Source organism: Anser brachyrhynchus (genome assembly GCF_964034855.1).
Source record: "Anser brachyrhynchus genome assembly, chromosome: 2".
Classification (NCBI taxonomy): Eukaryota; Metazoa; Chordata; class Aves; order Anseriformes; family Anatidae; genus Anser; species Anser brachyrhynchus.
The window spans coordinates 44,104,762-44,128,661 of record NC_137695.1 but is presented as its reverse complement, the minus strand read 5'-3'; the positions used below and the strand labels follow the sequence as shown (position 1 = coordinate 44,128,661).

Below are 23,900 nucleotides of genomic sequence, written 5' to 3'. Positions count from 1 at the left end.
CTTGAATTGATGGTCCTAAGAGTAAAGGCAGGGCCAGTGCAAGGTATCGGCATAGAAAGCTGAAAAGTTCCAGCTCTCCTAAGCTGACGCAGTTTGGGAGAAACGTCTGGTTTCTGCAAAGCTTTGTTTGAACTAGTTGGGATGGAGAAGAGATGGAAACGAGCCAGCATGCTGATAACTTGAAAGCAAGTTCTTTACTTTATATGCCTTACTTTATTCCATATGATGTGTAAAGAAACTGCTGCATGATCTTGGATATGTTAATTATTTCAAACTGGGGATTTGTAGAGTACAGATTGGGCAGAAAAAAAAAAGCTCAAAAGCTAAGAAGAACAAGCAGAAGGGAAGAGGAAAGACTGAGAAACTTAAAAATTCCAAAAGCAAGACCTTCTTAAATTGCCTTTTACATTTTTTTTTGTTTTATGTAAATATATATATTAAAAATATATATGCAACTTACAGAAATGGATTTAGTGTATCCTAGTTGAGTTTTCAGCCTCTGGTGTATGAGCATGAAATAAATATTACTTGTTCAACAGGTTCTGTCAGTGAAATAATATTTTAAATGAACCCTGCTGTTGGGAGAAATGCCAACATTCATGAGGTTCAATTCGGGGAGCCTAGATGATAAATTATTGTCTTGAAAATGAAAAATAACACCTGCTATAAACAGTACAGTAATCACACAGAACAAATTTGGTGGAATAAAATACCTGTTTTTAACTTTGACAAAAATTACTGACCAAACAGATGTGTTCAGGAAGTGTTTGCTCAAAAGTATCTGATAGTCCATGTAATCATTTGGAACACGTTGCAATAAATTGCGTCTAGAACAACTCTGGAGAATATACCCTTAGTGAATTGTGTAAGTGCTGTGTGGAACAAGAGAGGGATGAAGAACTGGTAGGAGGACTGCTGTCTCCTGGCATCATGTGCATGCCTTTCTGCACCTGGAAATTACCTTTGAAATTTTTGTGTTTATTGCTTCTGTAGGTGGTGATTAGCTCTTATTATGTGTTCTGGGGTTTGTTTTTAACTGTCTTTCAAACTGTTTCTCCCGGGTAAATTATGTGAGTAACGTGGCTAGGTCCACAAGCCAAAAATAGCTGGATGAACATGAGAGAGTTATCACAAAAAATGAGGGAGCCACATTCTTGTATACACCAGTTTTATATTGGCATTGTAACTCTGATCTAGATGAAGACAAGCACATTTCAGATAAAAATGTGTTTTAAAACTGTTTTAATTGCCTGTTTTGTTGGCAATATTAAAGTTATTAATAATTTTAACACACAGTAATAGATTAAATTAGTGAGCTTGCATCCTTGTCAGTATTGCAATATGTTGCTCAGTAAAAATAAGCCAAGATGTTTAAACGCCATTGTTGTTTAAAAAAAAACACAAAACCTTTACCACCCTATTTTATAGGGATTGCACTTAAAAATAAAAAATCAAATATTGTATACTTTATCTGAGAATAGCCTAGGTTCCTTATAGAATCGTACAAGCCTCAAATGTGGCACTTAAGCACCTCTTCGTCAAACCTCAGTAGATTGATCCCTAGTTAACACATATTTCCTCATTAAAACATCGTCAGATGTAATATATAGGTTTTCCTTTTTTCTTCTATTTTTCTTTTCTGTAACACTGAGATCCACAAATGGCTCTCATTGATTATAAGATGCGCTGGTTTTCAGATTGAAACATTAGTCTTGCAGCTTACAGGAAGTTTATTACATCTTGAGGTCTCTTATTCCTTGATGTTTTTAGCTACGTACTAGGGAATAACGCTGAAGAGTTGCTGTCTCCTGGCAATGATTCCTGCTGAGGACAAGGCATTGCAAAACAAGGATGAACTATGAAAGTCTGGCAGAGAAGTCAGTGAACTGTGATACAACCTCCATAAAAGTTTGCTGACTAAAGGCAGCTAATTGAAAATGTATGCTGTGATATCCATTGATGGGATGTGGTTAGGCTTTGAACCTTGCTGGGTGTGGTGGTTTTACTCGGGTGGGCGGCCAAGCTCCACCACAACCGCTCTCTCACTCCCCCTCCTCAAAGAGGAACGGGGAGAAAATACGATGAAAAGGGCTCCAGGGTTGAGATAGGGACAAGAAGATCGCACAGTAATTATCGTGACGGGCAAAACAGACTGAGCATAGGGAGACAGTAAGATTTATTGCTTATTACTAACGAGCTAGAGAAGTGAGAAACAAAGGAAAGAAACCAAAAGCACCTTCCCCCCCCCCCCCCGAGTGGCACAGGGGAATGGGGGTTATGGTCAGTCTACAGTGCTTCTTCTCCACCGCTCCTACTCGGTCGCTCTCGTCCCCTGTGCTGTGGGGTCCCTCCCACGGGATGCAGTCCTTGCTGAACTGATCCGGCGTGGGCTGCCCACAGGCAGCAGCTCTTCAAGAACTGCTCCAGATATGGGTCCGTACCACGGGGTCCATCCATCAGGAGCAAACTGCTCCAACCTGGCTCCCCCATGGGCAGCAGCTCCCCCCAGACCCCCTGCTCCTGCGGGGTCTCCTCTCCACGGGCTACAGGTCCGGCCCGGAATCTGCTCCAGCAGGGGTCCTCCACAGGCCGCAGCCTCCGTGAGTGCAGGTCCACCTGCTCCGCCGTGGTCTCCTCCACGGGCTGCAGCGTGGAACCCTGCTCCACCGTGGCACTCCATGGGCTGCAGGGGGACAGCCTGCTTCACCATGGTCCTCACCACAGGCCGCAGGGGACTTCTGCTCCGGCACCTGGAGCACCTCTCCCCCTCCTTCTTCACTGACCTTGGCGCCTGCAAGGCTGTTCCTCACTCCTCTCACTCTCCCAGCTGCTGTGTGGCGCTGCGTTTTTTTTTTCTCTGTCTTAAATCTGCTCTCACTGAGGCGCAAAAGAACATCAGTTATTGGCTCAGCTCTGGTCGGCAGTGGGGCCCTTACGAAACATGGGGCAGCTTCTAGATCCTTCTCACAGAAGCCACCCCTATGGCCCCCTGCTACCAAAACCTTGCCACATAAACCCACTACAGAGCCTGGCTCCGTCTTCTTTGCATCTTGCCTTTGGGGATGTCTAGACATTGCTATGATCCCCCCGAACCTTCTTTCCTCCAGGATGAATGCACAGTGATGCACAATACAATTCTCACTGCCCACTGAGTGATGACGCCCAGACAGACCCCGCGCGGTGGCAGCCACACTCCGGCCAACCCGCTCAGTCCCAGTCTTCGGCACGACCCCATACGGTATGGGACATGGCTCTGGCCCGTTTGGGCCAGCTGTCCTGGCTGCGTCCCCTCCCAGCTCGTGGTGCACCCGCAGCCTCCTGGCTCCAGGGCGCTATGGGCAGCTGGAACGTCCTTGACTCTGTGTAAGCAGTGCTCTGCAACAACTGAAAGATCGGCGTGTTATCAGCATCACTGTCATCCGAAATCCAGAACCCAGCTCCATACCAGCTACTGGGAAGACAAGGAACTCTGTCCCAGCTGAAACCAGGACAGCCTCGTGCACTTCCCGGCAGCTCCTCAAAAGCATCCCTGAGCGCGCATTTTACGGAATCCCGCTTCTGACAACAGTGAAGTTCATGCCGTGGCCTTCCGGAGGGTTGACCCCTTCAGGGATGCCCCCACCCTGCAGCTGTAGAGAGATGGCAAGTGGGAGTTGGTAGGATGCTGCAATACACAAGGACACGGAGGCTTTCTTTGCTGAAAAGTTCTCTTTATTACACATGGCCACAGGCCACCACTAGGCAATGTTCTGTGATTCAAGGCAAGCATGGGGAGAGGTATGAGGCTAATTAAGAAAAGCCATCTCGCAACACCGAACCCAGGAGTGGGCCCCAAGGAATCAAGAACAAAGTGTCACTGCAAAGACGTGAGACTCCTGTCAAAGAGTTGGGAGTCAGCCGGGCATCCCCAGCAAAGGTTCAATGGATTGAGGATGTCGTGTAGGCAAGAACAATTTGTGCAGCACAGGAAGTTCTGAGGGAGAGAGGCGCTCCGTTTTGGGTCGAAAAGGAGTCCTTTTCCTATCAAGAGAGACAGAAGAGGGCAGAGGACACCACCTCCTTAGAGCAGCCAAAAGCCGCTGCTAATTTCTGTGTTTCACCTGAGACAAGCGATAGACACCGATGCTTCCTAGTCTCTGGGAATGGCACCTTTCCCAGAGCCGTTCCTCCTTCTCAGACAGTCCGTTGCTCTTGTAGTTCCTTGCTTTTGCCCTTGGTGGTGGTGTCTTCAGGAAGTCTCTGGTTCTTAGGTACCCTTAGGCTGCACTTGCAGGAGGCCAGCAGCGCCTTCCAAGGATGCTGCAGGTTGCCAGGCCCGGTTCCCAGCTGGCAGGCATTCTCTTCTGGCAGGCTTTTAGGAGGCTTTTGCTGTCAGCCTTTGTCCCAGTCGGGCCAGGTCACCTTTGCAGCTGCTCCCATCCCCAACGCTTTCCCATTCCCATGTTGACTTCTCATCCCCCAAATGACTTCTCACCCCCAAGTCTCACTTGGGGACCCGCCACCCGCAGCCGCTCCCCATCAGGAGCAGACATCCCCAAACCAATCTGTGGCGCAGGCAGCAGGAGAGGGCTGCGTTCAGCACCCCTCCCCCGCCCCTCCCCCCCCTTCTGACCGATGCAGGAATAAGTGAAGGCAGAGGCTTTGCAGGGTGGAAAAGTTGTAATTTATTCCTGGGGTAATTGTGGCTGCCACCCCCAGCCCGTCCCCAGGTGAGGCGCGGCCGCCTGCTCAGTTGCGGGGCCTGGCCTGCCGGCCCGCGTGGTCGCCAGACCCCGGCTCCTCCTGCTCGACCCGACGTAGCCAGTCTGTGTCCTCCGGGTTGTCGTACCACAGGGGCAGTGGCAGTCTGTGCCTGTCCTGCCCCAAGCGCCAGGAGCGGCTGCGCACAAGCTCTCGCGCTTCAAAGGGGCTGCGCTCCCTGCGCCTGGGCGAGGCGCTGCGGGAGCGGTAGCCTGAGGGGCTCCTCTGCCGCTGCTGCTGCTGCTGCTGCCGCCGCTCCAGCCGCGCGTCGCGTTGGAATCTTCTGCGGGGTCGTCGGGCCAGGCGCACAACTCCAACGATGGGCCCGCGGCACAGCGGGCAGGTGTTTCTTTCTGCGGCCCAGGCCTGGATGCAATCCAGGCAGAAGGAGTGCCTGCAGGGGTCCACGCAAGCTGCGTTGGACAGCTGGTCCAAGCAGATGGGGCATGTCTCGTCCCCGGGGGCCTCCTCTGGCTGCTCCTGCTGCTGTGGCCGGCTCATGGTGCCTGCCGCCGCTGCGACGTGGAGCTGGTCGTCCTCTGGGGGAGGCTGCCTTGGTGGCAGGCGCTTAGCAGCCGCCTGGGGTCTTCAGCACCTCCCTTGCCTCGCGGGTCGCCGGCAGGACCTCGACGCCTCACGTGTCACCAGCGTGCCACCAGGAGGACTACTGCAGACAGAACCAGGAAGAAAATATTCCAGCAGCAAAGAGACATTAGCTTTCTAGGTTCAACCAAGTTGTCTAGAGTACTGTAGCTGTCAACATTCCGTGTATGGCTTGCAAACATTGCTATTAGAATGGCAAATATGCTTATGATCGGTTATACTTGGCAAGACTGCGCTTAGGACAGATGAGGTACATAGATGTCTATAGATTTGAGACCCTTACCGAAGGCCCTCGATGGCTCGCGTGCAACAAGAATGGCTTCGCGTGTGCCTCTTGCAACACCTCCGCCTCTCTCTCTCCTTCCAGCCGTGGGACCTCGAGCTCTCGACCACCACCAGCCGGACTGGCCGCAGGCGCGCCGCTCAGGGCACTTATAGCCAGCCACCTTTTGTGAGGTCATAGGGTGACATCAGAAGGGTCTCGGGGTGCCCCTGATGGCAGCACTGACAGAGGTCACCTGGCTGTTGTGAGACAATGCTGACGTGAGATGGCTGCTCCACGCTGACAGGAGCCAAGCATGGAGAGCGGTATCAGGCTAATTAAGAAAAGCCATCTTGGAAGAGACCGAACCCAGGAGTGGGCCAAGGAGTGGGCCCTAAGGTATCAAGAATAAAGTGTCACTTCAAATACCTGAGACTCCCGTCAAGTCAGTGCTGCCATCAGGGGCACCCCGAGACCCTTCTGATGTCACCCTATGACCTCACAAAAGGTGGCTGGCTATAAGTGCCCTGAGCGGCGCGCCTGCGGCCAGTCCGGCTGGTGGTGGTCGAGAGCTCGAGGTCCCACGGCTGGAAGGAGAGAGAGAGGCGGAGGTGTTGCAAGAGGCACACGCGAAGCCATTCTTGTTGCACGCGAGCCATCGAGGGCCTTCGGTAAGGGTCTCAAATCTATAGACATCTATGTACCTCATCTGTCCTAAGCGCAGTCTTGCCAAGTATAACCGATCATAAGCATATTTGCCATTCTAATAGCAATGTTTGCAAGCCATACACGGAATGTTGACAGCTACAGTACTCTAGACAACTTGGTTGAACCTAGAAAGCTAATGTCTCTTTGCTGCTGGAATATTTTCTTCCTGGTTCTGTCTGCAGTAGTCCTCCTGGTGGCACGCTGGTGACACGTGAGGCGTTGAGGTCCTGCCGGCGACCCGCGAGGCAAGGGAGGTGCTGAAGACCCCAGGCGGCTGCTAAGCGCCTGCCACCAAGGCAGCCTCCCCCAGAGGACGACCAGCTCCACGTCGCAGCGGCGGCAGGCACCATGAGCCGGCCACAGCAGCAGGAGCAGCCAGAGGAGGCCCCCGGGGACGAGACATGCCCCATCTGCTTGGACCAGCTGTCCAACGCAGCTTGCGTGGACCCCTGCAGGCACTCCTTCTGCCTGGATTGCATCCAGGCCTGGGCTGCAGAAAGAAACACCTGCCCGCTGTGCCGCGGGCCCATCGTTGGAGTTGTGCGCCTGGCCCGACAACCCCGCAGAAGATTCCAACGCGACGCGCGGCTGGAGCGGCGGCAGCAGCAGCAGCAGCAGCGGCAGAGGAGCCCCTCAGGCTACCGCTCCCGCAGCGCCTCGCCCAGGCGCAGGGAGCGCAGCCCCTTTGAAGCGCGAGAGCTTGTGCGCAGCCGCTCCTGGCGCTTGGGGCAGGACAGGGACAGACTGCCACTGCCCCTGTGGTACGACAACCCGGAGGACACAGACTGGCTACGTCGGGTCGAGCAGGAGGAGCCGGGGTCTGGCGACCACGCGGGCCGGCAGGCCAGGCCCCGCAACTGAGCAGGCGGCCACGCCTCACCTGGGGACGGGCTGGGGGCGGCAGCCACAATTACCCCAGGAATAAATTACAACTTTTCCACCCTGCAAAGCCTCTGCCTTCGCTTATTCCTGCATCGGTCAGCGGGTGGGGCTGATCGCAGCCCTGTCCCGCTGCCCGCGCCACAGATTGGTTTGGGGATGTCTGCTCCTGATGGGGAGCGGCTGCGGGTTGCGGGTCCCCAAGTGAGACTTGGGGGTGAGAAGTCATTTGGGGGATGAGAAGTCGTCATGGGAATGGGAAAGTGTTGGGGATGGGAGCAGTCACAAAGTTTTCTATTGCTCAGTTGTTGTATCGGCCTCGCGTGATAAGAAGATTCAGCTGTATGCATAAAATCCAGGCTGAAGAAGGAACATGGTGCCCAAAGTAGAACTTAAAACAATTAAGCTAGCTGAGTTTATAAAAGATCAAAAGTGCTGAAGCAGTTAAACAATGACTGAGCATGTGCAAAACGGAACGAAGTACAAGATGAAAAAAACTATGAGCCCTTCTCAGAAAGCCCCCAAAGTGCGACCACCAGAGGTTACTGCGCCTGCGATAGTAGGAGGGGCAATATGATAATTAGGTCTGAGAAACCATTAGCATAAATCCTGCCCTTTCTTGCAAACTGCATGAATACGGATATCACCGTACCATGAATAAGTACTCCTTGTCTTGCTTAGGTGTACGTGTTGGGTGGAATTATCCCCCACATACCCAGCGCTGTTAATAAAGAATACCTGCTTTCTAATTCTCCCAAAGGAGTCTTGGAAAGTTGCATTGCTTTTTGCGTTCCACCATTGATGAGGACACAACAAGAAACCGAGGAACAACTTATCACCTGGGAAGGTGGAAATTGGCCAGAGACAGTGGGAACGTGACTTGAGAAACCTAGGGTTGTTTAGAGAAAATCAGGAGCATCGGCACCTCTTGGCTGTCTCAGGAGGACGATAGAAATGAGCAGCGCCTCATTGGTTACGTGAAGTGGTGGCATCCTACACCATCTTCTGTGTCAGTGGTGTAAAAGGGGCCTGTGTTTTACCCAGAAGGAAGCTCAGAGAAGGGTTGGGGATGGAAGGGACCTCTGGAGGTCATCTGCTCCAACCCCCCTGCTGAAGCAGGGCCACGTAGAGCCGTACGGCTGCTGGGCACCGCTGACAAGAGCCTGTGGTGGTTTTACTCGGGTGGGCGGCCAAGCTCCACCACAACCGCTCTCTCACTCCCCCTCCTCAAAGAGGAACGGGGAGAAAATACGATGAAAAGGGCTCCAGGGTTGAGATAGGGACAAGGAGATCGCACAGTAATTATCGTGACGGGCAAAACAGACTGAGCATAGGGAGACAGTAAGATTTATTGCTTATTACTAACGAGCTAGAGAAGTGAGAAACAAAGGAAAGAAACCAAAAGCACCTTCCCCCCCCCCCCCGAGTGGCACAGGGGAATGGGGGTTATGGTCAGTCTACAGCGCTTCTTCTCCACCGCTCCTTCTCGGTCACTCTCGTCCCCTGTGCTGTGGGGTCCCTCCCACGGGATGCAGTCCTTGCTGAACTGATCCGGCGTGGGCTGCCCACAGGCAGCAGCTCTTCAAGAACTGCTCCAGATATGGGTCCGTACCACGGGGTCCATCCGTCAGGAGCAAACTGCTCCAACCTGGCTCCCCCACGGGCGGCAGCTCCCCCCAGACCCCCTGCTCCTGCGGGGTCTCCTCTCCACGGGCTACAGGTCCGGCCCGGAATCTGCTCCAGCAGGGGTCCTCCACAGGCCGCAGCCTCCGTGAGTGCAGGTCCACCTGCTCCGCCGTGGTCTCCTCCACGGGCTGCAGCGTGGAACCCTGCTCCACCGTGGCACTCCATGGGCTGCAGGGGGACAGCCTGCTTCACCATGGTCCTCACCACAGGCCTCAGGGGACTTCTGCTCCGGCACCTGGAGCACCTCTCCCCCTCCTTCTTCACTGACCTTGGCGCCTGCAAGGCTGTTCCTCACTCCTCTCACTCTCCCAGCTGCTGTGTGGCGCTGCGTTTTTTTTTTTCTCTGTCTTAAATCTGCTCTCACTGAGGCGCAAAAGAACATCAGTTATTGGCTCAGCTCTGGTCGGCAGTGGGGCCCTTACGAAACATGGGGCAGCTTCTAGATCCTTCTCACAGAAGCCACCCCTATGGCCCCTGCTACCAAAACCTTGCCACGTAAACCCACTACACCGGGCTGTGTTATTGTAACACGGTACAGTCAGTATCTTTCTCTCAATAGGTTCTTTTTCTTAAGAAGATGGCTTCAACAAAATATTGACAATATGTCAACTTGAAGTCTAGTCCATCTAAAAATAAACTAGGAATAGGCTTGGAAATACTTGAAATTTCTTCTGATGTTTAAAAAATAAAGTATTGTCCAGATAAATTGCTTACACTTGGCAGACCTTAAGGCAAAGTGTGCTGAAAAGAAGATCACAAGAAAAGCACAAGGAAAGACTGGAATACCAGAAACTTTTAATTCCTCATTTCTTTTCTTGGTTAAATAACTTGCCCTCAGGGCTGCTAGTTCCAAACCCCTCTGGCCTCCCCAGTCTTACGTTTTGATAGTAAAAATGTAATGATGCAGGGAAAATAGCACGTTACTGCTATTCTTACCTTTCTTTTTTAGTTAAGGTACTAAGTGAGACTTGGAGCCATAAGGAGCTAAGGGACCAGCCACTTTTTGGAAGCAAAGCTCTAAGATGTGAACCCGTTGTGGCAGGCAGCTGGTGGCTTTGGCAGCCTCCTTCAGCTGCCCCATCCTTCCTGTGGGCCAAGGGCTCAAATCGCAAGTTTCGTTCTGTGGCTTTCTGGTAATTGGCTGCTTTTCCAGCCTTTATGGCCTCACATGTGCCGTGGCATTGGCAGGTACTGCCTGCCTTCTGGCTTGCTCCAGGACGTTTAGCGGTGGCAGCCTCTGGCTGCTGGAGGCAACTGCTGCCTGCGCCCTGGCTCTGGTGTGCTTGCTGCTAGGTGGCCTGGGCTTACCTGTGCCTGGGAGCTCAGACAGGTGTCAGTTGTTGAGCTAAACTGAAGTAATTTACAGCTCACAGGCCCAGCAGTGAAGGAATAGGGTGCAGGTTTGGCATAGCTTACTTAATTCAGTGTGATGGTTTGAATCTTATCAGCCAAAGACATCCTGAAATGCAGACTGTATCTTTGTAATGCTTTGGTCTGACAGCTGGCAGATTGTTCAAACCTAGAGCCGAGTGTTCCCCTTAGCACGCCGTGCTCCTGTCAGTGTAGGAGGTCTGTTGGCACTGTCACCACTATGCATCCCCTTCTGTAGAGGGTTCAGATGGCTGCCACAGTTGGTGGGGGCTCAGGTGGGCGCTTCTTGGGCACAGAGTTTCTGCTGGGAGTTCCTGTGGTGAGGGATGAGCCACAGGAAATATTAAGACCTTCTAAGCAAACTCTAGCAGCTTACAGCTGTTTGCCTGATGGTTTAGGTTCTGATCTTTTCTCTATGCTAGCTTTTAAATGGAAGAATTAAAGCCTTGAGAAAAAGGGCTGAACAGATGCCAAGTACAGCCTTGCTCTTTCTTGCGTTGAATGAACAGGTTGGCAGCTGAATATGAAGATCTTGAGTAGGACTGGATAAATGGTATGAATCCACCTACCCTCCTTCCTGTGGTCAAAGGATCTCTCCCAGGTCTTTCCTCTTTATCTGATCTTGCATTTGATATGATGATGAGTGTAGGGGAGTAGGAGCTCTAGCAGATGAACTGAAGAGAAGAAGACATCTGCAAGTGAAGAGATCAGCTATGAAAATGTTGCATTTTCTAAAAATTAGAAATGGTTCAGAGATGAGGCTAATGATGTGAAGCCTTTTTGGATTTTGTTCCCCTTCAGCTTAAAAATTGATTTTTCACGAGTGACATTTGAACAGATTGAAGGCAAGGGATGTGGAATAGGTATCTCAACCAAGGGAGTTGGAAAGCTTAATGGAACTGTCAGTAGTAATAGAGAAAGCAGCTGGTACAGGAAAAATACAGTGCAGTTTCTCACAGATTGCTTATTTGAGATGGTGTCAGGACATCGAGAACAGATGTCTGTGAGACTGAAAATACCTACTCTACTCATATGTTGAGTTTTGATTTCCATTACATTTCCTCAACTGGATTTAATTATTGGAGTACTGAATTGCACACTTTTAAAAAGGAAACTACGAGAATTATGAAACTCAGTTCTGGAATCTGAAAACTATTGGAGCTCTGTTTTTGCAGTTTATTTATGACAATCTCTACTTGTTCTGTTGTGTTTACATTTAGGAGATGGTATTTTTCTCCCTTTTCTGCACATGTTTGCTACCAACGGATTCAGAGGTTCAGTTAGGCTGTGCATTGTTTACATTGCTCAAGGAAAAAAAGAACACCTTGTCTTTCTCTTCCAGGAAAAGAAGTTCTGTTTCTTGAAATCCCTGCTCCTGACTTTCTTCCTGATATTTGTTTTCTGCATTGTTCCCTGCTACGTCACAGTTTCATGGACTGCGTAGTAGGCAAGCTTGCTATTGCCATTCTAACAACAAGCATGGGTTACTAGAGGAGTCTAGGAATCCCTTAAGATTATTTGCTAGGCTGTTATTAAGGACTTTTTCTCCAGGTGTATTTAGTTGTTTGTTTTTTTTGATGGCATTTTATCATGCAGTCTGCTTGTCTCTGCTCAGAATGAAGTGAAAAGCAGAGAGGGAGCCATGTCCAGTGCTGCAGTGCAGGGACTGGTGGGAGCACGAAGTGTGGTGGGGGAGGTTGTAAGGTACCAAAGAGCACTGCAGAACAGGAATGACCTTCAAATATCAAATTGCTGTTAGGAAAACAGGACTTGCAGTTTGTGTCCTCTAAATTAAGGAGTAGTACTTCTTTACAGTGGTTTCTTGTGAGAAATAGTAAGTGTGCAACATAATGATTTTTAGAAGTGGCTGTCAAATGCATCTCTTTTTATAGTTTCAGTTTTCAACTGGGACATGTGTTCCATTAGGGAATTTTCCCTTTCTTTTCTTTGCTTAAGTATTTCTGATTATAATATGGCTGTTTCAGATACGATGAGTTATTTTGTTGAGTAGAGGGGGAATAATAGTATATGTTCTGAAGCTCCCAAATGGTGTCTTTTCTGATTGAGGTGCAGACAAGGGAAACTAACAGCTAAGGAGCAACATCTGCCAAGGGTGTTTGCAAATAGTTGATAACATTTGGGAAGAAGCTAGAAGAAAACTACAAAGAAGCGGTTCAATTGAGAAGTACTTACCACAGCATTAATTTTTGTCATAATTAGGGATGAAATAAAAAGCTGAAAGGAAGAGTTTTTTGAACAGCGCTTGAAGGAAAGAAAATAAATCCTAAGTCATTATGTAGAGCTTAGTGTAGTAGAGTAGTTTTGCTTGCTCTGGATTTTTAAAGTTGAAGATTTCTGGTAATTGAAGGAAAACCAACTGCTTATAACCACTAGCTGGGGAAGTGGTTAAGCTATAGTGACTTGATTTTCCTTCTTCCAAATCTCCCTGTACTGTTTCTGTATTATAACTATGGAGGTTTTGAAGATGTTCAGAATGTAGCCTAAGTGTTCCAGCACTAAAAACAAGACTTGGGCTTCTAGCTGGTGAAGCTAGCATACTTCAAGTGGACTGGAAATCTCCGGAGTTAAAGTTGCTTCCCATCACATGGAGGAAAAAAAAAGAACAACCCTGCTCTTTTGGTATAATATCTAATACTGGTTTTACCAAGAAGTGCATAAACCTGACCTGAGGAAATGTATTAAAAACTGAAGTTGTAGTAGAAGCAGACTCTAGGTGATCATTTGTCTCTCATTAGGTTAATTTATTGTTCCATGGTGTGATCTTCTACAGGCAGGTAATTCAGCTCGATACCATTGATAAGCCATGAAGTTATCAGCATGTTTAAAAGAAATTGGATTTGCTGTTATATTTTCATTATTGACAATACAGCTTTGAAATGTCTTCCCATTTTTTTTTCTTCAACGACTTTTAAGAAAAGCACTTTTATGTTGCCAGGAGAAGAGTTACAAAATAATAAGTGATGAATGTGAAAAGATTAAAAAAAAAATTGTCTATAGGCTCCAAAGGAATTCAACAATAGATATGCAGAATACAAAGATGACAAAGGTGGTGTTAAAATTTGGTGTTTCTCATGTTTTCATTCCTCCTCCACCCCTTGCTGCACTCCACTGTTGCAGCTGCTGTAAAGTTTCTATTGTCTCCAACAATCAAAATTTGTAGAGTTAGGAGTTTCACTCCGAAACCCAAATGGTTTGCCAGAATCCATGCATTGACTAAGGCATATACAAGGAGGTAGAACTTGAAGTGCTTGTTTAAGCATTTAATTCTCTCAAGCACCCCAATCCTTTCAAAAGCTGAAAAAAAAAAGCAACTTTTTTTTTTTTAAGAAAAACAAATGAACACAAAACAAAAATACAAAAATACAAAAAGACAGGGCAGGAATGGGAGAGTTGGAGCTTGACAAGTCAAATGGAACCACTCTGACCCAGCAATTCTCTTAGTAGGCTTTGGCTATTTGCTTCTGGAGCGTATATTGCCAACACTTAAGGTAATGAGGGTATCTCATATAAGGAGCAGGTTCTTGTCTCCCATTTCCACAAGTTACAAGATGAGGTTCTTAAATACTGTAATTCCTGTGACTGCTTGTAGTCAGCAACCAAGTGCCAGGTGTTGGGTATCTTGCTTTCTACATGATTTCTTTTGAAAGTGAGAGTGCATGCTGTTGGGTGCTCAGGGGAAAAAGGAAGCGTGTGGCTTTTTTTTAATCAAATTAAGGTTAATGGAAAACAGATCTTTGATCTTTACCATAGTTTTGGTGAAACAAATGCAAGTTTACCTGGCAAGTTATAAGCCATGTTATTCTCTAGCTAACAACTCTTATTATTGTTTAGGGTCTCATGGAATGTGCTGCTGCTGTTGGCCAGTGATGGGAGCAAAGAAATTTAGATGACAGACTGGTAGCTGTGACATAACCCTGAATAGAGGAAGGCTTCTTCAGAGGAATTAGGTTTTTAAGGTGCTAAGCAGCAATTCTTCCTTGAGGAGGAAGTGTGGGAAACTACCAGGATTTTTCACTTACGCTTTCTAAGTTCAGCTCACTTCACTTTGCCCAATTATGTTAATGTAACAATCATCTGAGATTTTGGGGGTGGATTGTTGTTTATTTTTGCTGTATTGTTGTGGTGTGTGGTGTAAATGTGCAAGATGTATTTCTGTTTAAAAAGAAGTAATCCAGAGCTTAGAGGACTAACATTGGATGTTTAACACTTTTCATTTAATTTACTGGTCCTAAAGGAATTGTATGTGTTAAGAAAAACTGGAGCTACCTTTTTTCTTCCCTTCAGTAAGGCAGTTTTGGAATGGAGTTTTCACATAGAATATGAACAATGACAAAAGGATGTCAGTGCTGGCTTCTTAAGTCTTCATGCATAGAAATGCATCAAATGTAAATTAGATGAAGTGTAATTTTTAGAAGTGTTTTGGCTTCCAGTAGAATGTCATGTTCTTTGCGGTCTCATGCAAGTTAACTTGCACAGACTGAGATATCTCTGACTTTTCTCCAAATAACGGCATTGGAAAAGCAGATTGGTACGAGATGCACTGTCATCCACCGTCAGTCCATCGATCTTAGTTTCACTGAGCTCAGGGCTGAGGAACAGCTGGTTCGCTGCTGCGTGGTGGTGATGATCTCCGGCAATGAAGTGGAAGGGAGCAAACAATGGGAAGCCATAACACCTTCTCCTGCCACAGCATGCATTAGTGGCACTTGTGATTTGGAGCCTGCAGCTATTCAGTGACAGAGGTGACTTTTAGTATTGTTAAGTGGTGCCTGTTGGAAATCTATCGAAATTTGGAATGCAAGATGGAATACCTTTATGGAGTCCTTTAGCTTCCTGTCTACCTTTTGACTATTTCCCTGCTTGCTGTACATGACTAAATTTTTGTATTTATTTATTTGTTGTCTTATGGTGATGTGTCTGGCGCACTACTCTTTCAGAAAAAATGGAGAAAGATGGAACTAAGTCTTCAGGCTGATGTGTCAGGAAGATAAATAGCATCCTAGGTGTCTCTCATACATCATAAATAAACTAAGAGGATGCTTTTTCTACTTGCTGGTCACCTTTAAGCTTAGCAGGAGTGACATAAGCAGATCTTTACACAGCATGCCTGAGGGTGTTGAACATACAGAATACACAAGATTTGCATTTTCACTTGTAGGTTTACTTTTTCTGTATATTTAGGTTTTTAGATTAGCAGATGGTAAAACAGATTTTGAGAAGATAGTATAAGATATAAATGAATGAGGGAAAAACAGTACTGTGTTTATTCCTGTAATTGAAGAATAAACCCCCAAACTTCAGACCATACACCATCACTTATGATTCTTAGTAGTGTTGGAAATGGGATAGACCAAATGAGAAAAACAGAACAACCAGAATTGTTTTGTGTAGTTCTACCCATGCTGATAATTACAGCAAAACAGTATGTCATTAAAACAGCCCCCAGATTATATGGTTTCATGAGGTTTTTTGAACTGAATTAAGAGCATGTTGCCAACAAAAGGGAGCAACTTTCTTAGATACTCCTCCCTGCACTCTTCCTCTTACCTTGCCATGATTCTGAAGTCCTGTTGATCTCATGGTAATGGGATTCAGCTCACTAAATTGGCAGAAAATGAACTTGGCTGAAAAAAGATGAAAATATCTTAAACTAAATATATATTACATGTTGATATCTTTCATGTAAGGTACTCTAGCTTCAAACATAACAGTTAAAATATTTGCTGTCACCAATAACTGGTTGCTTAGTCTGTTGAAGCTGCAGAGATATCAGGAGAAAGTCTAGTGATCTGTGTAGCTTAAAAGAATGATATCAACATACTGTCAAAATGTGGTCTGATGCTTTTTTTCCTCTGTCAGACACCTAATGAGCATTGGAAGGAGTAACCAACCAGTACTCATCTTTAAGGATGTGTTCAAGATATTGATGAACTAGTTTTGGTAAGAACCAGGAAAAAAAACAAGACAACTATCTTTGCTAACCTAATAATTAGCGTATAGTACATATAGTCCAGTGAAGGAGAATGTTTTGCTGTGGTTGGAAGTCAAAGTAATAGTGTTTTTCTTCTTGACTGTAGAGTTGATACGATTCTTCAGATTTCTGTTTACTTAGTTTTAGGTAAAATCTACTGAGCACCTTTTGGCACATCCTGTGGCTAAACTGTTCTACTTGTCCATTCCTTCATTTCTTGCCTTCCTCTCCTCCATAAATTACCCCTTACTTGTTGACAGCACAGTGGTCGTGATAAAACTGAGGTTCTAGCTCCACGAATCATGGCATGAGAGACTGCTTTTATTTACGGTAATTTCTTTCTATTGAAAACTTCTAGGTTAGTGTCAACTTTTAATTTGTTAAGAGTTTTTATGAATCCCATCTAACATTTTGTATTTTGTGTTTAAAAATGAGGGAAGAACTAAGTAAGAGTTAAGACAATTCTGTTTAGATATTTTTCCATAATTCCTATATACAAAATAGTGCAGATTTTACAGCATACAATCTATAATTCAGTTGCATGATTTAAGATACCTTTTCTGTGACTTCAGAGTTTTTACGCTCTCTTAAAGCGACCTTGATTTCCAGCAAGCTGCAAAAATGGGTTGGAAAGACCTCCACTGACCAATTTTCTTGCATTGGTATTTACTCCACATTCTTTATATACAGGTCAATTTACCACTGTGCTGGCCCTGCTTTAAGTGGCAGGCTGTCACTGCTGTCCACGGGAGCATATTCACATGGGAGGAGCCGACCCGTTACAGTTCACCTGCACAGAGAATTTCCCTGGCTTTTAACTCCGAGACCTTGGAACCCAAATGACTTCTGGGCTGAGACAACAGATGCCTTTTCTTTGTGTAATTGGCTCAAGCTATGATTGAACGGTATTCCTAAGTTCCGTTCTCTCGCTGTTAAATGGAGCAAAAAGCAGCACTTAGAGTAGCAGAACTGCAGAACTGCTCTACAGCTGCTCTAATTGAAGCCTGAATCTTCTTGTTATTTGAACTACTTCTATTTGCAGTCCATTTTGTGGTCTTGATTACCCGAATAATTTCCCCAAATTTCCACCTGGAGGTGTTTGGGCTATCAATTGTCTCAGCCAACAATTGTCTTTTCCTCAGCTTCAGTGTTTGTGCCATTGTTTGGGGTCGCTCTCTGTGCCTTAGTTATTTGATTTGTTAATATTTCAGGCCCTAAGAGTATCTTATCTCCAGGTGAAATCCTAACTAATATCAGGTCTGGAATAAAAACTCAGGGTCACAGTGGTTGTCTTTTAGCTGGGTGCTTTTCTGTGTAAAACCTGTAATTCTTGGCCACAAGTTGCTTGGGAGGTACAGGTTAGAGAAACACAAACGAACATTACCTCTGAAAATATGGGTTCAATTCATCACTGGTATGCCATAATTCTGACGTGATATGATAAGAAGATAGATATGGAACTTTTAGGATGGGGTGAGTGGAAAGTATTGTGCAGTAGGCGCCTGTGATGAAGACTTTCTGCTTTGTTCCTTCGTACCTTTTCTGTCCTAGGAATCTGTCCTAGTATCTGTCTCTCAGTGTAGTTCAGGTGACAGGCTTTAGTTGCTAAGGTTGAAGAAGGAGAGGGGTGTGTGGGTATTTCAAGTTGATGGATGGTATTTTTTGTTCAGTAGCCTTTTTCTGCTGTGCATATGTTTGGCATTGCTGAAATTTAGTAGCTACAAATAGCAGAGAATTTGGATTATGGATGATAGTGAGTATTTTGAGATAAAATTGTGATTTAGACCTGATTGTCAGACACATATTTAGTGAGATGTGGTTTTCTCTAAACTTTGCTGCATAGTAGACTAGATGGTCTTAGGGTTGTTTTCCAACCTGCATGTTTCTGTGGTTGTGCTGACACAAACCCAACAATTCCGGACCCCCCTTGGTGCGTGTGTTGTGGGGACAAGACAGATGAATTTCCTACTCTGCCACTATGTACAGGAGAACCAGGCTGTCAGACGGATATCTTTGATTTATGGATGTTATAACAGCAAGCACTAAAAAGATCATGCAGTGTATTTCTTTACATCCTCTTGGGATGACTAGGTAAAACCTAAACAATGTAAAACCCGCTTTAGCTGGATTTTGGGAAAACAGAGAAAACGGAAAGCTTGATTTCTGATGGCTACCAATACTGTGTAAAGGCTTGGAGCAGGGAAGCAGTTGTCTGTTCGGGCACCTAAAGCAGGCTGTAATTGTATGTAATTTTACTTTCTCAAAGAAGCACAGTATTGCTCTTGGATGAGGTGGAAATGTGGGACTGGGAGAGACTAAGCCAGGCAGTTTCCTCAATTTTGTTGCCCAGACCACTATCCTGTGGACATGGGCTCTGTGAGAACCAAATTATCAGCAGAGTCTTGTGCCGTACGGACAGACCCCTGCCTTCCCCTCAGATAGGAAGTGGAATTTGTAACTGGTTCTCTCTTGTACAGGGTTCTTCCTGCGTGTTTTAGAGTTGCACAGAAGTTTATCTTTTTAAAGCTTAACTTCCTTTCCTTCCAGTCAGGTTAATCAGAGTGACATGGAGGTACTCTCTTCTTGTTTTACTTTGTCATAGCTGTTTTCCTTATAAATGAAAATATACTTTCCTAACTGCAAACTCTATTTTTAATCTGCGATCAGAATCGAACTGGATAATAATATTGTAATTAAGATTGTCCTGGCCCATTTATTCCCCCAATTATGTCACTGTTAGTCTTTTCTCTCTGATCTGTGATACAGAATTGGAACCTGCTTAATTATTAAATAGTAGTAAATTTAGAACAAATAAAAAAGGAAGGTAGGAAGGGTTGCTAAATGTCACAAAATAGCACGGGGCAGCCGGCCAGTTCAGTGGGGAGTGAGCTCTAAGTGCTGTTTATGGTACCAGCCTCAGCTGTATACCTTTTGTTTGTGTGCTTGCCACTAAATCGCTGTCCCTCAATGTGACAGAGTTGTGCAGAAGCATAGATTCATACAATTAATGCACTTTTCCACAAATCCGTATGAATTCTGAATCTGATTAGTGAAAATAGATGCATGATTTTTAAGCCTATTATTTTCCCTAAAATGCAACCCCTAAGCAACTCCATTTGAAATTCACAAACTAGTATTAATATATTTATACCTACTGTTATCTCTTTTTACTTAAATAAAATTTGGGCATCGTACTTGCCCACACGTTTGCTGACAGTGTAGAATTTCAGACTGCTGAACTGGGGGAGGTAATTGGCAGGGGAACCCAAAGCTGACGAACTGATGAGCTCCCTAGTAGCAACTGTAGTTTCTGCAGATGGCAAGTGACATTTTGGTTCATAAAGTGAGCTTACTTGGACGTTTAGAAATTGACTAGGACTTGACAAAGCAATAAAGATTTATTTATGACAAAACAACCTGTCCATCTATCAGCTGTGGATAATACTTCCTCTATTTCTCATCTTCATTTTAGATGTAAAACACTTCTGAAAGTATATAGCAAATTGCAGTTCAGCTTGATTAGTATGCAATTATAATAATGCAGAGAAATTACTTTTAAAAATCCAGTTTTATTCAAATGTTCAAAATATTCAGATGTTCAAAGTCAGTAAACTTTTTAATGAATACTGCAATTTTTACATTTTATGTTAGAAAACTATAAATTGAATAACCTCATTGAATAAAGGATGCTAAACAGTTACTGAAATGTGAGATCTCCCAAACACCAGGCTTTGAATGATAACTTCAGAGGTAATTTTTAATGGTAAATTCCTTGATTGTGAAAAGTGTATGCCAGACGTTAAATTCATTGGCATGAATAATTCCATTAATCTTAGGTCTTAAAAGAGGGGAAAAAAAGAGTAAAGTAGTTGCATAAATGTCTCCAAGATGGCCTAACAAGGTACAGCCTCCTAAAAATGAAATATTTCTATGACATCTCTTTCAGTCACTGGAACCATAAACTTTGCTTTTCTTTGACGCAGTCATTTACTTTCTATCGTATAATTCTTATTAACCGTTTTTTTTTTTAATGCTAGAGAAGGTGATGTTGCATGTCAGGGTTTTAAATCAGAGTAAAGACTTTGTGCTGTATCAAGTCAAGGTATTTTATCTGAACAATTTGCAAAATTAAAAGTAGATTGTAAAGTCTGTATCGTGAGACTTCAGGAGAAGGTGTGTCTGGGGAAGAGCTAAAGTAGAGCTTAGAGAGAAAAGTTCGTTCCTCTGTCCATCAGTGAGAAAGTAAATGGAAAAAAATCTCCAAAAAGCTGAAACCAGCTGTCCTGCTGTAGAAACCAAGCATGCTTCTCCATCCAGAAGTAGCTGCTTGGTTAGGTCATTTTATTATGAAGAAACATGTCATTGTTTGCAGATTATGGAAGATTTTGTCTTTAGTTAGCATGCAGTAGCCGTATGAGTTTTAAACAGATTGCCCCCGGGATTAGACACAGTCTAGCTATGAAGCGTGGGTTCCAGTGTAGACGAGATTATGAAACGAGGGAAGTAATTAATCCAAGTTGGCTTTCCAAAGGCGGGATTTATCAGATTGAGAAACATCCATAATTGAACCTCTGACTGGGGTTGCTGTTGTCCAATTGCAAAAGTCTGTTATATATTTGAAAACAAACAAACAAACCCCAAATCTCCATCATGTTATAAATTCAAACTAAAAATTGTACAAAATCTAGACCAGAAAAATGGTTTAGCCAGGGAGGAAGGGTGTGGGGAGGATTCAAATCAATAAAAATACATTGCACAATGGAAAGAACTAGTAGTATTACCTTGAAAACAAATTGGGATTACAGAGTATTGAAAATATATTTTCAGGTAGTTGGTTAGTTTCTGGGATGTGTTCAGAATAAGAGGAGAAAAGAATGCTGCTATTTTAAGAGACGTTTTTCTGCTAAGAGCATACCTCTGCGCACTGCAGACGTGAGTCTGAAAGCTTCAGTGGGCAGCGCACCATGTTATGGATGTACAGCTGAATGCTGAAATGCCTAAAATGTTGTGATTTTTATTTTTTTTTAAGTGTGCATGTCCATATGAGAATACTGAAATGCTTCATTTAACTGGAAATGTGAAAATGATATTTCCTAAAACCAGTGAGGTGAGTAAATTATATGGGAAATGTTCATATCATGAGCTCCTGATAGTTTGGGGTGGTTTTGGATTGCCCCAAACTGGGACAGTGTTGGAAACCTAAGAACTTTATCACAGAAAACTGTACAGCTGTTGTCTTCTGACAGGCTCTTGAGCGTAGACCCATTGTTGTCTCCTGACACACCACCAGCATTTTATCATTACTTAAACCACAGTTACTGCTTTTTGTTAAGTTCTTTCTGAATAGGGAACTAAAAGGTAAACTTCCCTTTGTTCACTATTAAAAAAAAACAAAAAGCCCATAATAGCAAACGAAAAATCCAGTTGAAGTAGTTAATTTGTACAGTGTTTGAGTCTCTTTTTTCCCCACCGGGAATTTAGAAAGCAAGATGGCTGTGTTTCCTAGTGCATCATACTTGTTCTGCTTGACCTTGTTTTTATTTGTTATTTCTATTTTTCAAAGGAAATGGCTGTCAACATGAATGGATAAAGGGGGTAGGAATGAAATTTAGGAGAATTAAAATTAAGACAGGTAGTTAGAGAATTCAGAAGACCTGGGTTTTAATCTGAGAGCAATGGTTTTGAAATATGGCAAATAAAATAGAAATAAAGCATCATCATCTGGCTATTTGAACTAGCTCAGGAATAACTTAAAAAAAATTCTAGCAGTGTCAGACTTTTACTTGCTAGAACAGCAATAAAATTCCCATTTGCTGAGAGTGGCTGAATATTTGGTCTTGTAATTGATATCTGTTGGTAAAGCATCTGGATCTGGCTGATGTACTCAGCCGTGAGGCATTTGTGGATAATGAGAGGTTAAACGTTTGAAAATACCCCATCATATCTAGCAGACAGTAATGGAAGCTACCTCTTCCATTCACTTGTTACATAGCGTACCTCTAGATGGTGGGCATGCTTTCATCAATCAGTTGAATTTAAGGTAATTCAGGAGCAAAATGCAGAAATGTAATCAATTCGTTTTGTGATGTTGCATGCTGTGGATGAGGGGGACATCTCAGGGTTAATCCCGTGATAGCAGATTAACTGCAGATTCGGTTTCTCTGCTGCTAAAATGGCCGGGAGGAGAACAGAAGGGCTGCGGCGAGGTCTGTGGCAGGCACCCTGCAGGGACGGGATCGGGGGAACAGCAGCGGTGCATCCCAGGAGCTTGAGGGAAACTGGTGAGCTGGAGGCTGGGCCGGAGGAGCAGGAAGCTGCTGTTCTCCGAATGGATTTAAGGTTAAAGCAAGAAATCCATTCTTCAAGACTTCTCTTTTGTGAAATGGCCTGCTTTTGCTTGCTTGCAAGCTTATGTATCTGCTCTGAACAATGCTTAAGTAGCGTTGATTTGTTAGAGCAATAAATCAATAGTGCTCCAGCTCATCTTTAGGTGGCCTCTTTTAATGAGTCTTATTAATAAAAATCAGTGATTTTTGTCTGATTTTTGGCATGAGAAAAAAAATAAGCTATATTTTGGCAGTGTGTGCCAGTAGCAGTTATTTCCTGGGCTCTCTGTGGCTCTCGTTGTTCCTGTCTGCTGTCAGGTAACTCAGCTCTGCTACCCCCTGCCTGGCTGTTCTCTTAACAGTGTAGTAAAGTTTTTGTCAATGTTAATCTGTTAGTTAATTACAGAAATACAGTGTCCTGGGTAAATGTGTGCTCTGTGAGCAAGCTCAGTGAAGTAATAGAGGATAAGGTGGCAAGATTAATCAGTTCTAGAGAAGTTAATGCTGTTATTTCCCTGGTGTGCAGGACAAACGACTTCTGGAACTCAAGTTAAAAGATAGCCCTGTTCTTTTGATACAGTTCAATCAGGCTCCTAAAATGGGACATGTACCACTCTTTCTCTTCCATCCTGCTTTATATATAGCTTTTCCATCTTCAGCTAATGAAAGAATCTGGTCTCCATTTCTCCTGTGTTTTTGTGATGGTCTTAACTGGATCATCATTTGTTCTCCGACAGGAGAAAATGTTTTTGGAAGCTCTTTCTGTTTCTTTTATCTTTTTCAGATTTTTTTTTTTCTTCCTGTGGAAGTCTCACACCGCTTGATTCAAATATTTAATTCCTGATTCCTTCTCCTGGCTCCTTTCTATCCTGTTAAAGTTTTTCAAAGTGCATTATCCCCCTGTTTCTGTTTGAGTCTATAGTTGCCTGTGCAGTTTCCTCCTATCTTTTTTTTTTTTTTTTTGAGATACTGCTGGCTGAAAGGTGAAGAGGGGCGTTGTGCATCCACCCATAACTCTTGCAAAGGAAATACTTGTTTCCCTGTGACATGAACGAGGTCATGATCAGGATGGATGACTTTGAAGAAAGAGTTCCTGAGCTGTTGGCCTCTCCAAAATCACAGGAAAGCTACTTTGTTGACACAGCCAGTTTTTGTTGAGCAGTCAGGACTTCTGTTTCTATAGTTGATTCTGTTTTTCTCCTATGGCTTTCAAAGTTGGCAGGCATAGAACCTGATTCATCTGGGACAACAAGGAAGGCAGGGTAGGTACTTGGAGAGGGCAATGTGGAGGCTTGTGAAAACAGGTTACTTTTTTCCCCTTTAGGATTACTGC

At 44.8% G+C, this 23,900-nt stretch overlaps 1 protein-coding gene across 6 annotated transcripts in view; it reads left to right on the top strand.

The window, feature by feature from the left end:
* OSBPL10 (oxysterol binding protein like 10) overlaps nucleotides 1-23,900 on the top strand; it is a 121,991-nt gene that overhangs the window by 14,084 nt on the left and 84,007 nt on the right. Inside the window, exon 1 of one of the 6 annotated variants that reach the window (XM_080583024.1) lies at nucleotides 17,694-17,714. The exons of 2 other annotated variants lie outside the window; for them this stretch is intronic. In XM_080583024.1, the coding sequence (XP_080439150.1) occupies nucleotides 17,710-17,714 (5 nt within the window). In that variant the 5' untranslated portion in view covers nucleotides 17,694-17,709. Of the gene's footprint in view, nucleotides 1-17,693; nucleotides 17,715-22,146; nucleotides 22,282-22,398; nucleotides 22,581-22,775; nucleotides 22,886-23,900 lie in introns of those variants that run through there. 3 more of the 6 variants (XM_080583023.1, XM_080583021.1, XM_080583022.1) reach the window with 3 other exon arrangements.